Genomic DNA, 15208 nt, shown 5'->3' on the forward strand with positions numbered 1-15208 from the left:
GTTACAAGGAGGTGTCAGGGTGAAGGATGAAATCGCATTTTTATACGTGTCAATTAAAAGCCCTCTCCAAAGGATTTAAAGTGCATATATTCTCATATTTTTTTCGTTTTCCTAATATTAATTGTTAGGGGTTGAATTTGCCCATTGTACTCGGAGGGAAACGGCAACCCCAAAAAAAGACACATTAATAATTATATTTTTTATGATTTTTTTTCCTTTCAGAAAGAATTAAGCATACAATCTGAAATGTTTTAAATTAAAAAATAATTTTTTGTGAGGTATCATGTGGAGATCTGCTGGTGATGAGCCTACAATTTGATCGTTCACCTTGGTCTCCATATCGTTATGTTTTTTTTATGACAATATAAACTTAAATTCACTAATTTCGTGGTCCGCTTGACAAATTAAATCATTACAATTAATTAAGGTTTTTAGTTGAGACGAAAAAAAGTTAATGGCACGAGCGGGATTCGAACCCACGATCATCGGCTAGATACGCCACTGCTCTACCACTTGAGCTATCGTAGCTAAACCTAATTCTTTAAATTCACTAATTTCGTGGTCCGCTTGACCAATTAAATCATTACAACCACCAATTTAAAGAATTAATATGAAGTACACTTCACTAAAGGTCTCCGAGGCCATTTCAATTGTCGTCGAGAATCCAAACCGATTACACGGCATTTGAAAAATGNTTAATGATTTCAAATGAAGTATACTTCACTAAAGCTCTCCGTGGCCATTTCATTTGTCGTCGAGAATCCAATCGTATTACACATTTGACAAATGGCTAAAAGGAGGGAAAATTCAAAAGGTGGGGTTGAGATGGGAAGTTAGTGCCCGAGTGGATCGAGGTCACGATAACTCAAGTGGTAGAGCAGCGGCGTATCTAGCCGAAGATCGTGGGTTCCAATCCCGCTCGTGCCTTTGACTTTTTTATCTCAACTAAAAACCTTTATTAATTGTAATATATCAATTGTTCAAGCGGACCACGAAATTAGTGAATTTAATAAATTTAATTTTAAAATAATGATTTGGTACCACAGACTAGTTTATGGAGATTTGGCGGCCATTCTGATGAAGCGATGATCTTTCGCAAACGTTCTCTCTCTCTCTCTGTATTTAATTTGGTACAGCTGGATAGTTTATGTTCAGCGTCTTCTTCAGTGCTGTAAACGGAGCACAAAGGGATGTTTATTTTCCAAAATTTATGGAGATAGCTTGCGAAGTTTTCATGTCCTGATAGCATTTGGGTGGTTCAGTTGTCGGGGTGTAGCCATTTTGCTTTTTATCTCCTTTCAACGCTGGGGAAAAGTTTTAATATCAACCGACCCTTATTGCTGTTTGCCCATCTTTCTTGCCAAGATGCCCTTGTCATCCTACCTTTTTCGCCTGCTTTCCAATTGCGTTTCAATACCAGTCTACTTCTCCCTGGCTTATTCCTATATCAATTGTCTCTTTCTTTGTCTTGGTGGATGACCACCATTTTTTTAAGGACAAGATCTATTGGCGGTGCATTGGCAATTACTTGTATGGTGTGCGTTGAAATCGTTCTATACCCTTTTGTGGTTCTTATAAGAGCTAGTCGTTGGCTTTGCTCTATTATAGCTTTGCTTTTGCTTGGTAGTTGTTTGGCCCATCCGGCTGCACCATAACTTGCTATTGGGAGGACGACACTTTTGTAGATGGTGGAGAGCACTTTTGTACTAAGTCCATATTCCACTTTCGCTGTTCCGTTCAATCTATTGTACACACTTCTTGTCGATTCCTTTATTTTAATAGCGTGGAGTACGTGTTCAAGTTATCACCTAATATTACTCTCAAGTACTTGATCGCTTGGCTTTACTCGTTTACCCTCTATTCGGATGTATGGGAAGGTAACCCATTTTCCCTTTGCGCATTAGGGTTTGGTACTTTTTGAGGGCTACTTTTAGCTTCGCAAGCTCATACCATTTGACGATTAACTCGACAACTGCTTGCGTCTTGCCGATTACTTCTTCTCTCGTTTGCCCTTCGATTACAACTAGGTCGTCCACAAGCTACGAACCTGTAACCCCTTTCTGTCAGTAGTTGTAGCAGTTCGTCGAAAAGGACGTTCCAGAATGGGCCGAAAACTGAGCCTTAGGAAGTATGTTAAATTACGACAATGATACATAAAATATAACTAACCAAAGATTATTGACTAACTTCTATGTTCAAAATATACATTAAAAGAAAAATAAAAACCCGGACTCTCGTATTTGTTATTTATTTCAAACAAATTTACCTACGCATTGGATAATCATTTTGTGATAGATTAAAATTTAAATAACAATAACTAACAATTATTAATAAGTTTTGCTCTTAACGCGCATTGCCTCCTCTGGCCCTGCGGAGAGCTTAAGTTTCCTAAGGATCGAGTAATTTCGCCTTGTGAAACAGAAGCCCGTTATTATTCGAATTTTTGCCTTTTGACTTTTTTGATCTCACAAATACACCGAATTTTCTTGGCGAGAGTTGTTAAAGCAGAGATTTGAATGAATAATACAAATTTTAAAATATGACTAATGGCAATGTTGAATAAAACATTAGGAATTAGGAAATTAGGAAAAATTAGGAACCTCACAGATGAAGAACGTTTTCATTCATAATTCCTTACATTTAATGGTCCGATAGTTCTCGCTTTATGGATGGTTTATACCAAAGTTTTAAGAGTATTGTTTCCAATACGTTTTAAAATGGATCAATAAATTATAAATGGGTTTTATATTTTTGTTGCATTTTATGGTACGCTTTTTTTATTGTATACACTCAAAGATATAAACGGGCGCCGATTCTAAGGGCTTATCGCTAAGTCATAAGAGAACATTCAGAGTACGCGCTTAACTATTTTTTGTGTGGGGGAAGGTAAGTTTCCAGAATACAATAAACATTGAATGTTGTACTGGCCCGTCTGAATATTGGACTAAACAAACAGAAAATCCAACAACCAAAGCAAGTCAGCCACAAGTCTAACTCTGGGGATGAGCAAATTCATTAGAGGACCTTGAACGATGGTTACCAGCACCAGCTTCCACATCCTTCATCTTCTTCCCGCAGTTTCCTGGATCCTCGACGAAGCCTTCGTTTAACTTCTTCTTTGATACTTGATAGGGAGTCTACACCAAATGGTCAGTAATGTAGGAATGAGCTCTGTAACAGTCATTAGAAGTCTTCGTGAGAATAGCCTAATCTCTAGGCTTACCGCATCAGTTTCTATTCTACCCGGGAAAGATCGAGTAGAAAGGCAAATTTGGTTTTTGCATCCAGATCCATGATCCAGATTATTCGTGAGTAAAAACGTAATTAACACACTAAAACACGTTAAATACGATGTTGATTGGGATTCGGGTTGTGGTCTTCAAACATACAATGTTATTATATCAACGCCCAAGCTTTCGACAAGTTTTATTGCCTTCTTTAGGAGATCTACAGAGACATAGGGACATAATCATTTAGATAGTTATAAATTGTATAAATAGTTATAAAATATCAGTTTTTTGTTACTTACAGATACAAAGTCAAAACTTAAACACATTGCACATTACACGATATGTATATATACAAACTATATACATATATAATAAATAAATAAATAAAAACCTCTTCTTAACAGCCTCTTACATATACAGGCATTTTTTAAACCAGTAACAATTACTTAACAATTAATGTTCTTACATAAATACATAAATATCACAGGCGTCTTAGTTCTCATCAATAATTTCCGTGTTTTGAATCTTTACCGTGAAAAAAATATTTTTTGTGTTGTTTGTTTCCAATCACTTTCAATCGTGACTTTTGAACTTTCCTAGTAGGATTTAAAGGATCAAACGTCCAGCATGCCGGGTAAGCCTTTTCTAATTGCTATTAGGAAAATCTCGATAAAGGACGACATTTAGTTAATAAGGCTTTACCAAGGAACTGCGCCTTTGGTTTTCATTGGAAACGGGACAAATGGAAATAATAATACAGGAAAAGCCCTAATACAATTATCATAAACACTTGGTGTTTAAATGCACAGGATAAATCTGATTTGGGTCTTTCTACCTGTCGATAAATAAAAATATAATATCAAAAGAAAATGGCATGATGAGTTGTAATACACCAATTTAAAACGTATCAAATGAAAAATTATAAAAAATTATAGCTTCAAACCCCATTAAAATGAAGTTTATTACTCCGATCTTTGCCTATCCTTTTTACCGTAACTGGATCAATTTGAACTTTTTAAATCAATTTTCTTGGTTAGTTATTTAGTTTTACTTGTGTAAAACCAGGTTAAAATAAAACATTAGAAAAGAATTAAATCAATTATTTAGAAGAATTAAAGTTGCTTATTTGCTAACTCTTATTTTTTGCTTAAATAATTTGAAAACAAATTAGGTATTTTTAATATTTTTTCAATTTTAACTAAATGGACAAATACATTTTCACGGCAGGGATTCGAACCCACGACCTTCGGCAAGATACGCTGCTACTCTACCACTTGAGCTATCGTGCCTTCCATCCACTCGGACACTAACGTCCCATCACAACCCCACCTTTTGAATTTTCCCTCCTTTTTGCCATTTTTCAAATGTCGTGTAATTTATTTGATTCTCGACGACAATTGAAATGGCCACGGAGAGCTTTAGTGAAGGCATACTTGATTTTAACTTATTAAATTCACTAGTTTTCGTGGTCCGCTTGACCAATTAATATCTTTCAATTAATTAAGGTTGTTAGTTGAGATAAAAAAGTCAATGGCATGAGCGCGATTCGAACCCACGACCTTCGGCTAAATCCCGTTGCTCTACCACTTGAGCTATCGTGATCTCGATCCACTCGGACACTAACTTCCCATCTCAACCCCACCTTTTTTTTTTAATTTTCCCTCCTTTTTACCATTTTTCAATTGTACAGAATAAGGTTGCAATGGATTGGCTTCACGCAGGGAGCGAGTAGGCGATACTTTCTTGAACGCTTAAAATATATCGAAAACTTGGCAGTAACAACTGAATTTGCTTTTTCCTTCATGAAGAGGATACCTTGATCCAGAGTGTTGTGAGTTAAAAAGAGGTCGATACTTCTACTAGTTTTATCTTGGAAAGATTTTTTTGTACTTAATACGTTAGTACACAATATTTTTTCTACGAGAAATGCTTTTTTGAATTGCTTTTTGAAGTTTGTTTAGAAACTGATACGATTTTGTTAATGTAGAAACATGAAGGAAGAGAATAGAGGTTGGAGAATGAAATGGCCACGGAGAGTTCAGTGAAGATATACTGTATTTTAACTTACTAAATTCACTAGTTTTCGTGGTCCGTTTGACCAATTAATATTATTCAATTAATTAAGGTTTTTAGTTGAGATAAAAAAGTCAGTGTCACGAGCGGGATTCGAACCCACGACCTTCGGCTAGATACGCCGCTGCTCTACCACTTGAGNTTTTGCATTGTATAAATTCACTTTTTAATTGAAGAAAATTACTTATTAAGTTACTTTATTTTACGTATATTTGTGTTGAACTTATCAAATATTTGTTAACAGCAATATTATTATTATCTATTAAGGTATTAGTGTTGTCAGAGTGGAGTAAATAATTATATCTTCGAGTTTGGACCAAGAAAGAAGAGGACTTTTCGAGTGTTGTGAGACTTAATATGAAGGAGGTTCGGCTTTACAATTCGAGGGTATTGATTTTGCTATTGATAAGGTTTGGAAAGAGGAGATCAGTTTGCTCCTTTCCGATGCTTAAAGGTGACCGGCTTAGGAGTAAGTATATCGGCATATCTAGGTACATATATCTATGTGTGGACTTGTTTCGGTATATTGTATTGGTGAACATTTTTTTGGTGAATGTTCTTTTGTTCAAGATTTATTTCCACTTATTTGAACACGCCGGCCAAATGTGCAAAGCTGTTCAAAGCCGGGTGAGAAAATCGAAAGGGAAGGATAAAAATAAATCTGTCCAGACTGTAGCAACACGGCGAAACGCGCAGGAAATTTATTTCAATCCAATTTTTTATATAAAGTCCGTCAGTTTTATTCTGTGCCTGTACAGTCGAAAGAGTTTCTTCTCCTCTTATGTCCTGCTGTCGGCAGCAATAAACCCGACGTTATGTAATTGCGATGCCATTTCCAATGGTAGTACTGGGAACGAACTCCTCTCCGGGCTTGGCGGAAATCGTTACTACCGTACGCGGTTTTACACCGGCACCACCAGATGCCTCCAGGCCCTGGAAGCCAAATAATTTCTTTTTGAGAACGAGTGAAAATTAATGGTTAAACTATTAACCTAACTAAACAATAAAGAATTGATTTTAAACAACAATAATGTTCAGTTTCGTTAAAAGATCGTACCAAACAAACATAACATTAAGGTACTGTTTTCATTTGCAGTATAGTTTTTGAAAAGCGACTAAAATACTTCTAAATTTATTAGAATAGTAATTGACTGGAAATTTGTACGCATGCATGTAAACTTATGTAAATAAACACAAGTATCAGTAGTATAAGAAGATCATAATTTTCTTCTATCAAAAATTGACTATGTATAAAAAAGTAACAATTATATTATTTTTAAATTAACAGTATTTAAAACATTATTATTGAGAGATCGTGAAAGGCGGTCTGGTGTGATGTAGGTTTCAGAAAAACATTTTCTTTATCGTGCCAACGTTTCGATCTTTATTGAGATCATCTTCAGGGCCTGGGATTTACAAACAAAATACATGTAGGATGTGGAAAAAGTGGATTTATACTGAAGTGAATATATTTTTTATATTAAATCAAAGTATTTCTTCTCACTCAACAGCTCAAACACTTTGCGTGAGGAGAAATACTTTGATTTAATATAAAAAATATATTTTGCATTGTATAAATTCACTTTTTATTTTCAAATTATTTCAAAGTATTTCTATCCACTCAATGTGCTTGTTTTCTGCGTAATTGTGACATTCTTGCTTGTCGTGTTGAGAGTGTCAGTGAGATATTGCCAAAATACGTTGGATTTTGAAGGGGAGCAGGAACAAACTGAGAAGTGGCACTCTCAACACGACACGCAAGAACGGCACAATTACGCAGCAGAAAACAAAAAACTTTGAGTGACTAGAAATACTTTGATTGAATATAAAAAATATTTTTTTGCATTGTATAAATTCACTTTTTTCCACATCTTACATGTATTTGTATAATTAAAAACGAGTTTATAAATCCCGGGCCCTGAAGATGATCTCAATAAAGATCGAAACGTTGGTACGATAAAGAAAATATTTTTCTGAAACCTACATCACACCTGACCGCATCTCACGATCTCTGAATAATCATCGATTAACGGTTACTAATCATCACACAGTATTTAAAACTTAAATTTTACTCATAAAAGTATATATTATTATTTTTCCTTCCGTTCCCACAGCATTCAATTTAATTTTGGCAAGAATCTACTTGATTTTATTTGATTTTCCCAGATTAATTTTTTCCTTTCGCAATATCTAAATATATCAGTAATATCTTCTACACTAACACATTTAAAATACATAGTACAAAGGTTGTTGAGTGAATATCGTAATAGTTAAATAAAGAATTAAACAACAGTAAATTATGTAACAAAACATCATTCCCATCAACATCGGCTGGATCTAGAAGAGAAACCATTTTTTTTTCTTTTTTTTCGAAGGTTCGCAACAGCAGAGGTCATATAAACCCTCAGGGTGCCGTGTTTTTGAAAAAAAGCCTATCTGTAAGTATGCCGCTGGATTCGAACCCGGGACCTTTACCTTACAGTGATGAGCGCCGTGTCAAAGACTAAACCTTGCGGCCCCCGATGCCCCGGGGAAACCATATTATTTACCTGGTTGCGCATAGGCTATACCAAGATCACAGCTTCTAATGGGGGATGAGACCAGGTGCCCGTTGTGCGGAGAAATCACGGTAAATAACATACTGCAAAGGAAGAAATACATCCCGAATGACCTGTAGTCGGCCTTGAGTCCCGACAGCAGGCCCAGATCGCTGATCCAATATCTCAAGATCATACATATTTTTAATTGTAAATAGATCTTTGTACCTTCATATATCTGTGTAATTTATTGGGACGAATGTACTTATTAGCGTGAATGGCATGGTTTATATTTAATTACCTAGAGTAATGTCGAGTTCTCTTGTGTAGTATGCTTGAATGTAATTTATTAGCGTGAATGGAGAGGCTTATCCCCCAATTACCTCAAGGAATCCGGCTGCTCTGGGGTAGTGTGACCGCTAACCAGGCTATCATGTTTCTGTGTTTCGGTGTATTGGTGTTATTTCATCCGTAATTGATGATAAAAGAGAGAGTTGATTGCCGTTTTATCATAACTTGGCGGGAGAATCAACAAAAGAAATTGTTATGTTTAAAACTCCAGAAAGATAAGAAAAGAATTACAAAGCTAACAAAGAGGCTGGTAATGACCGATGTCAAGAATCACAATTCCTTTACAATTCACCGGTAAATTATGTAGTAAAATGTCAGGGTATAAAGACGGAGAGGCAAGCTATTCACCTCTTGTATTATGTTAATTTTGACAGTTATAAATGCAAACAATTTACATGAGCGTTGTCTGGTTGCAGAATCGCTATTAGGCTAAATGTACCCCCTGTAGTATACATTAAATAATGTTCCGACGGGTTAAAAAAAATGATTCAAATTTATTTCAAGACTCATTTCTATACGGCTCGCAGAACACCGCAGAATACCCTTAATTGATTTAAAAAATTGTTTAACAAAAAATAACTCTATTTTTTTACTTTTTTGAATTCTGTGTTCTAGCGAGGTTTATAACCCAAAAAATTAGGACTGAAAAAATCAAGATTTTTCGCTTAAAAATACGATACTAAATGGAAACCGAATTCTTCATGTTGAAGTAGAGACGAACTATACAAAACTGGTCTAACCTCCATAAATTTATTTCTATACAAAGCACTACATAACTCCATCAGTCACTTAACAAGAAAGAATTCGAGAGACTGGTTCTTACAATAAAAATAATTTTTTATTTATTAAAATTTATTTCTTTTGCAAAGTATATAATAAAATTTTGGTACACAGTGTAATGAGAATAATATAATTAACGTCGCTGACAATTCCTGAAAAATTTAGTTTTTAACCTAATTTACTATCTTAGTTGTATCGGTTCAGTCAGTGTTTCAATCGCTGAATAATATTACAATTTGAAATCCATAGCCTCTCGGATCATATTTATTTGTTGAACTTGTCTTGAAAAACTAATTAAAAAATTAAATTCACTTTTTTCGTGGTCCGCTTGACCAATTAATATCATTCAATTAATTAAGGTTTTAAGTTGAGATAAAAAAGTCAGTGTCACGAGAGGGATTCAAACCCACGACCTTCAGCTAGATACACCGCTTTTCTACCACTTGAGCTATCGTGACCTTGATCGACTCGGACACTAACTCCCATCTCAACCTCACCTTTTCAATTTTTCCTTCCTTTTTGCCATTTTTCACTTGCTTATTATATTTTACCAGTTATACTGGAAATTTATACTCTGATCGCATTCAATTTATAACCTGATCGCAGCAAAAAGTTCTGTTAATCGTGAATATTTTTATTGACAAAAGTATGGCCGATTGAGATTGAAGAGCCCTTTTCATGGTTCTTTTTCTAATCTTTCATTCGTCAGTGGGTTTCCTGCCCTTCGGCGACCGCCAAGTTAGTGTCCGAGTGGATCGAAGTGGTATAGCTCAAGTGGTAGAGTAGCACCGTATTTAGCGGAGAGGTCGTGGGTTCGAATCCCGCTCTGACACACTGACATTTTTATCTCAACTTAAAACCTTAATTAATTGACTAATTAAGAAAGTCAGTTGTTTGAAACTACATTTCTATTAAGTGGAAAAAATATTGTAGTGTCCAAATAGCATGGATTACCCTGATTATAATGATCAAATAGTTTCAACTAGATTTACGAAAATTTACGAAAATCTGCCAATCTGGTTGTACAGAATTATGGTTAGTTGTTTTATCGCAAATACTAGCCGAATACAAAAAGAATGTTTTGGAGCAATGGGTCAGTTCAAATATTGACGCTGGTGCTCAATATGCATTTATATACAGATGTAATACTATAATAATTATTTTTTAAAAATATCGAAAATATTAGTTCTGTAAAGCAAAAACTATTTTAATGCTTAACTGATTATTCGGAGGTCTGCGTAATTGTGCAATTTTTGTGTGTCGTGTTGACACAATTAGGCAGAAAACAAACACAAACAGCCCTGAAGATGATCTCAATAAAGATCGAAACGTTGGCACGATGAAGAAAATATTTTTCTAAAATGTGTGGTGATTAGTGACCGTTAGTCCATGATTATTCAGAAATCGTGAGATGCCGTCTGGTGTGATGTAGGTTTCAGAAAAACATTTTCTTTATCGTGCCAACGTTTCGATCTTTATTGAGATCATCTTCAGAGCCTGGAATTTACAAACATTGTTTAAATTTAACAAATACATGTAGGATGTGGAAGAAAGTGAATTTATACAATACAAAAAAATATTTATTTAATATTCAATCANATTCATCGACTAACGGTCACTAATCATCACACATTAATGCTTAATTTAGAAGATACATAATGATCCAAATACTTAAAACCAATAAAACATCATACACAAAGAATACATACTTATTAAAAGGAAGTTAAATAGATACATTGATTGTTCAGTTTCCATCAAACTAATGACAATATTTGTCTGGCTTACAAAAATATTTCTATGTTCATTTTGTGCAGCCTGTATAAAAAAAATTATTAACGATAATGTGAACGGGCCGGTGTGTAATTCGTGAAAATACATTCCTGGATCGGTAGCGTTATGCTTATTCCGCCTGTAATCACAAAGGGAACGAAAACTCCAGGTCGCCCATTAAAATCGGGTAATCCGTGCCTACATCTGCTTAAGCAACTGGGGAATTCAAATACAAATAAACCGCAAACTTGCCCTCTCGACAAAGGGGTTCGGGCCACAATGCCGTCGTCAACAGTTGTGAGAGTCACAATAGGCCTGACTGGAGATACTTATCCTTCAAGGTAGAGTTTTCAAAACGCGGGGCCCTACAAGGCGAAAGTCCAGGGCCTTGTCCTTTATGAAAATTGAACCGGCATGACTTTGAAACCGGAAAGGGAAAGGATTTTCACTATTGCACGATAAAAAATCGAGAAAAGTCAAAGTGGTTGGTCCACTTCGTTGTAACATCCGAATATTTATAGGAAGTACCTCTGGGCACCCTTTCACGTCTCTTCACACGTGAATTAAGTTATACTTCGACCACATTTACTAAAAAAAATTGATATTTTTCAATAAATTAAAACATTTTTACAACATTTGGCTTTCTTTTTAATAATCTAACAAAATGAATGAATTAATACACAATTTCATTAATGTTTAAATTTAAATTCAAGTTACCAGTACCGCGGAGCAAATTTTATACAATTGAACAACACTGATTACTTTTCCTACCTGACGATGGAATTAAGCCGAAACGCGTTTGAGTTAAAAGCCAGCGACGCCCCCAAAAAAATGTTAAAAAGTTTAACATGTGTTCATCCAGCTGAAAACCAACAACCATAAAATTTACAATTTTGATAATTAAGCTCAATTTGTATTTGAAGTACTTTAAGTTTTTAATCTCACAAGGTTGGTGTCACAGATTTGTACCAAACATTTTTTTTCGATTCTACACTCCAAAATATCGGCCACGTATACGCCACTCTTGCGAATAGGGCCTGGTTTCGCGACCAAATTTAGAAAGAGAAATTTTCCGTTTTTTAATATTTTTATTTCGTCTTTATACTTGCTCAAATCAACTACGTGAATATATCATTTTACAGCGTCATTTTATATATATTGCAATAAAAATAAGTAAAAGGTAACGACCAAATATTTTTCAAGCAAACTAGAACATAAAAAACGTTTTATCTCGTGAAAATAATATGAAATTTCATTTTAACGCCTAATTATAAATGTTTGTTTGTCTTTAAATTTATCAATTTTTTTATCCCTAAAAAATTGGATTTAATAGTCCCATTTGAATGTTTAAATAGAATCAGGACAAGGGAGCCAAATCCAAGTTTTGAACACGTTTTGAACTACTTTGCTTACAAAACGTTTGTTAAAATATGCAAAAAAAACAGTGTTTTGTTGATTTATCTTTTTAAATAATTCCAAATTAAAATATTGGTCGTCATAGAAAATTTTTTGTTTCTATGTTAACCATCAATGAAATTAATAAACGATGANGTTTCAGAAAAACATTTTCTTTATCGTGCCAACGTTTCGATCTTTATTGAGATCATCTTCAGGGCTCAAAGTGTTTGTCTCTGTGTAATTGTGCCATTCTTGCGTGTTGAGAGTGCATTAGCACGATAAAGAAAATGTTTTTCTGAAACCTACATCGTCTTTATCGTGCCAACGTTTCGATCTTTATTGAGATCATCTTCAGGGCTAAAAGTGTTTTCTTCTGTGTAGATGTGTCATTCTTGCGTGTCGTGTTTAGAGTGTGAGATCTCACGATTTCTGAATAATTATGGACTAATGGTCACTAATCAACACACATAGTTAACGTAATTATGATTTTGAAAATCATAGTTTTTTCTCTTATGAAACCGATTGTCAATTGTCTATCATTGCTTACAATGAAACTTACTTATATTTGTATTTGGGCTGTGACTACACAAAGCTCTTTTTTTCTATTGTAAATAATATTATGAACGGTGTGCTTAGGACGCCATGTTGTTTGGCATGAATGACGATTTGAAAGTTTTAAAGAGAAAATATGTATTTTGTCGTAGTTGCGTGTGTATGTGTTTACAAATCGAAAACAGATAAAATGGGTAGAGTAAAGATTTTTTTGTTACGCAGGATTACAAAACAATCACTAGTAAATGCATAAATGATTATTTGGATGTCGTGAGATGCGGTCACAAGAATGACACATCTACACGGAAAAAAAACACTTTGAGCCTTGAAGATGATCTCAATAAAGATCGAAACGTTGGCACGATATAGAAAATATTTATTCAGAAATGGTGAGATGCGGTCTGGTGTAATGTAGGTTTCAGAAAAACATTTTCTTTATCGTGCCAACGTTTCGATCTTTATTGAGATCATCTTCAGGGCTCAAAGTGTCTGTCTCTGTGTAATTGTGCCATTCTTGCGTGTTGAGAGTGCATTAGCACGATAAAGAAAATGTTTTTCTGAAACCTACATCACACCAGACCGCATCTCACGATCTCCAAATAATCATTAAGTAACGGTCACTAAACACCACACGTAATCATAAATTGTGAGTATTTTTCAATATTCATAAGAAAAAACGAAATAATGAACTTTTAGTTGTTTTATTTTTAAGTGTTTTGATCGCGTTATAGTTCAACGTCATCTTTGAACATAGAAACTATTTTAAGTAAGCACTTTTTATGTACCGTTTTTTTTATGTAGTACATTCATAAAAATGTGGGTAATCATGTTTTAAATTGGCTTTAGTCTCAAAAAAATTTTATGTCTGACTTACGGTGTTTATGAACTCTTAGTTGTTAACGTATAAATTTTTTCTTTTCAAAATGTAGTTTTCATATAAAAACATGCTTTGGTGTTAATGATTGAAATTATTACTTAATTCTATTGAAATACTTTTAATAAAGTATAGAAATGGTGTTACTCTTCAGGAGTTGTATATCGCCAAGCCATAAATTATCTAGTTACTCAGTGACTGGCTTTGATGTTTGTACGGTATTTTAAATCCAATAAAAATTATTGCAGGAAAATAATAAGACCAAATTACTCATTTTGCAAAATAAATATATTTCAATTAAACGTAACTCGTATAAAATAATATACAATATATCTTTCATTAGTTAATATATACACTATTTACAAAACTAATGTCACGTGGATGGAAAGTTATTGAGCCGATCAATCCTTAATCACAGAAATGTTTTAAAACTAGGTTTCATAAAAAGAGGCATCAGTTTCAAAGAAAATGATGTTTATGGTAACGAAAACGGACGAATTACCGCATTACGGGCTGGAGCTGGGGCGAAATCTGCGGCCTGTGGTTTATCTGGGGATGGACTGGAGTCGGCGAGTGTATTTTCTGCTGCGGGGACATCTCACCGCTTCCCTCGGAATTGTACTTCTGCGGCGAACACTGTTCCTCCTTGTTTCTGTTCGAGCACGACCTGAGACATGTGCACTTCTGGTCACCTCCGCCGGTCTCTTCTTTCTTGTGTTTGACCCTCCTGTTCTGGAACCAGATCTTGACCTGTTTTTCCGACAGCCTGAGGCAAGTGGCTATCTCGATCCTCCTCAGTCTGGATAGGTACATGTTGCTGGAAAATTCCTTTTCCAGTTCAAGTAGCTGTGTACTGGTGAACGCTGTACGGATCCTTTTGCTGCTCCCTGAGTCATCGGAAGGCTCTTCGCTCGAGCTTCTCTTTAGACCGTGTCTTACAGTATAGTCCTCTAAAACAAAACCGATACGTCCTTAACCATTCGGATTTTTTTTCTTGTCTTAGTTTTATTGGAGAAAAAGTTACCTTTTGGTGGAGGAGATGGAGGCAGAATAGACTTGGTTTCTTCCACGTTCGTCTTGATAGGTTTAGGCCTTAAAATAGGTTCTTCCCAGTTTGGAGGAGGACTCCAGTAAGGCCTGTAGAATGGAGGCACCAAGGAGAAGAAGTAGCCGGCCGGGAAGACCGGCGTCGGCGCAGGCGGTTTCGTCCCGATGAGGGAATCTACGAAAAAGGATCTTGACATAGTCACTTAATGCGCAGTGGGACAAACTAGAAAACTAACTGGCGAAATTCAACCCCGGCCTGCTCTTTAGGTTGCTACCCCCTCCTGGAATAGTTGCCCCCTCCAGGAGTGTGAGGGTTGTAAACAGCTATTAGTCATGGAGGGGTGGCTACGAGCGGAAAAAAAATTGTAAACACACAAAGGCACCCAGTCGGCAATATTAAGGATCAATGGCCATCATAATGCGATGTACTTGAGCGTTGATTAACAAGCAAACCCATCAACGAAGATGAGTCTTGTCCAACCGCATAATCCGCAATACGTTTGATTTTATATTACAACAAATATATAAATGACTACAGGGGCTAATATTATGTTAGGTAAACAGCCCATTCTATAAAACATATGGTGAATTAAAAA

At 35.2% G+C, this 15208-nt stretch overlaps 1 protein-coding gene across 1 annotated transcript; it reads right to left on the reverse strand.

Annotated features, from left to right (window-relative positions):
- Positions 1-13932: 13932 nt before the first annotated feature.
- LOC106662715 (homeobox protein Hox-A3-like) lies at positions 13933-14847 on the reverse strand. The gene is made up of 2 exons (XM_014386954.2): positions 14590-14847; positions 13933-14515 (listed from the first exon to the last, which is right to left on the reverse strand). Exons 1-2 carry the CDS (start codon positions 14807-14809, stop codon positions 14064-14066), a joined length of 672 nt encoding a protein of 223 aa, XP_014242440.1. The 5' UTR covers positions 14810-14847; the 3' UTR covers positions 13933-14063.
- Between the last annotated feature and the right edge of the window lie 361 nt (positions 14848-15208).

This window comes from Cimex lectularius, unplaced genomic scaffold (genome assembly GCF_000648675.2).
Source record: "Cimex lectularius strain Harlan isolate CLEC.00 unplaced genomic scaffold, Clec_2.1 scaffold256, whole genome shotgun sequence".
Lineage (NCBI taxonomy): Eukaryota > Metazoa > Arthropoda > Insecta > Hemiptera > Cimicidae > Cimex > Cimex lectularius.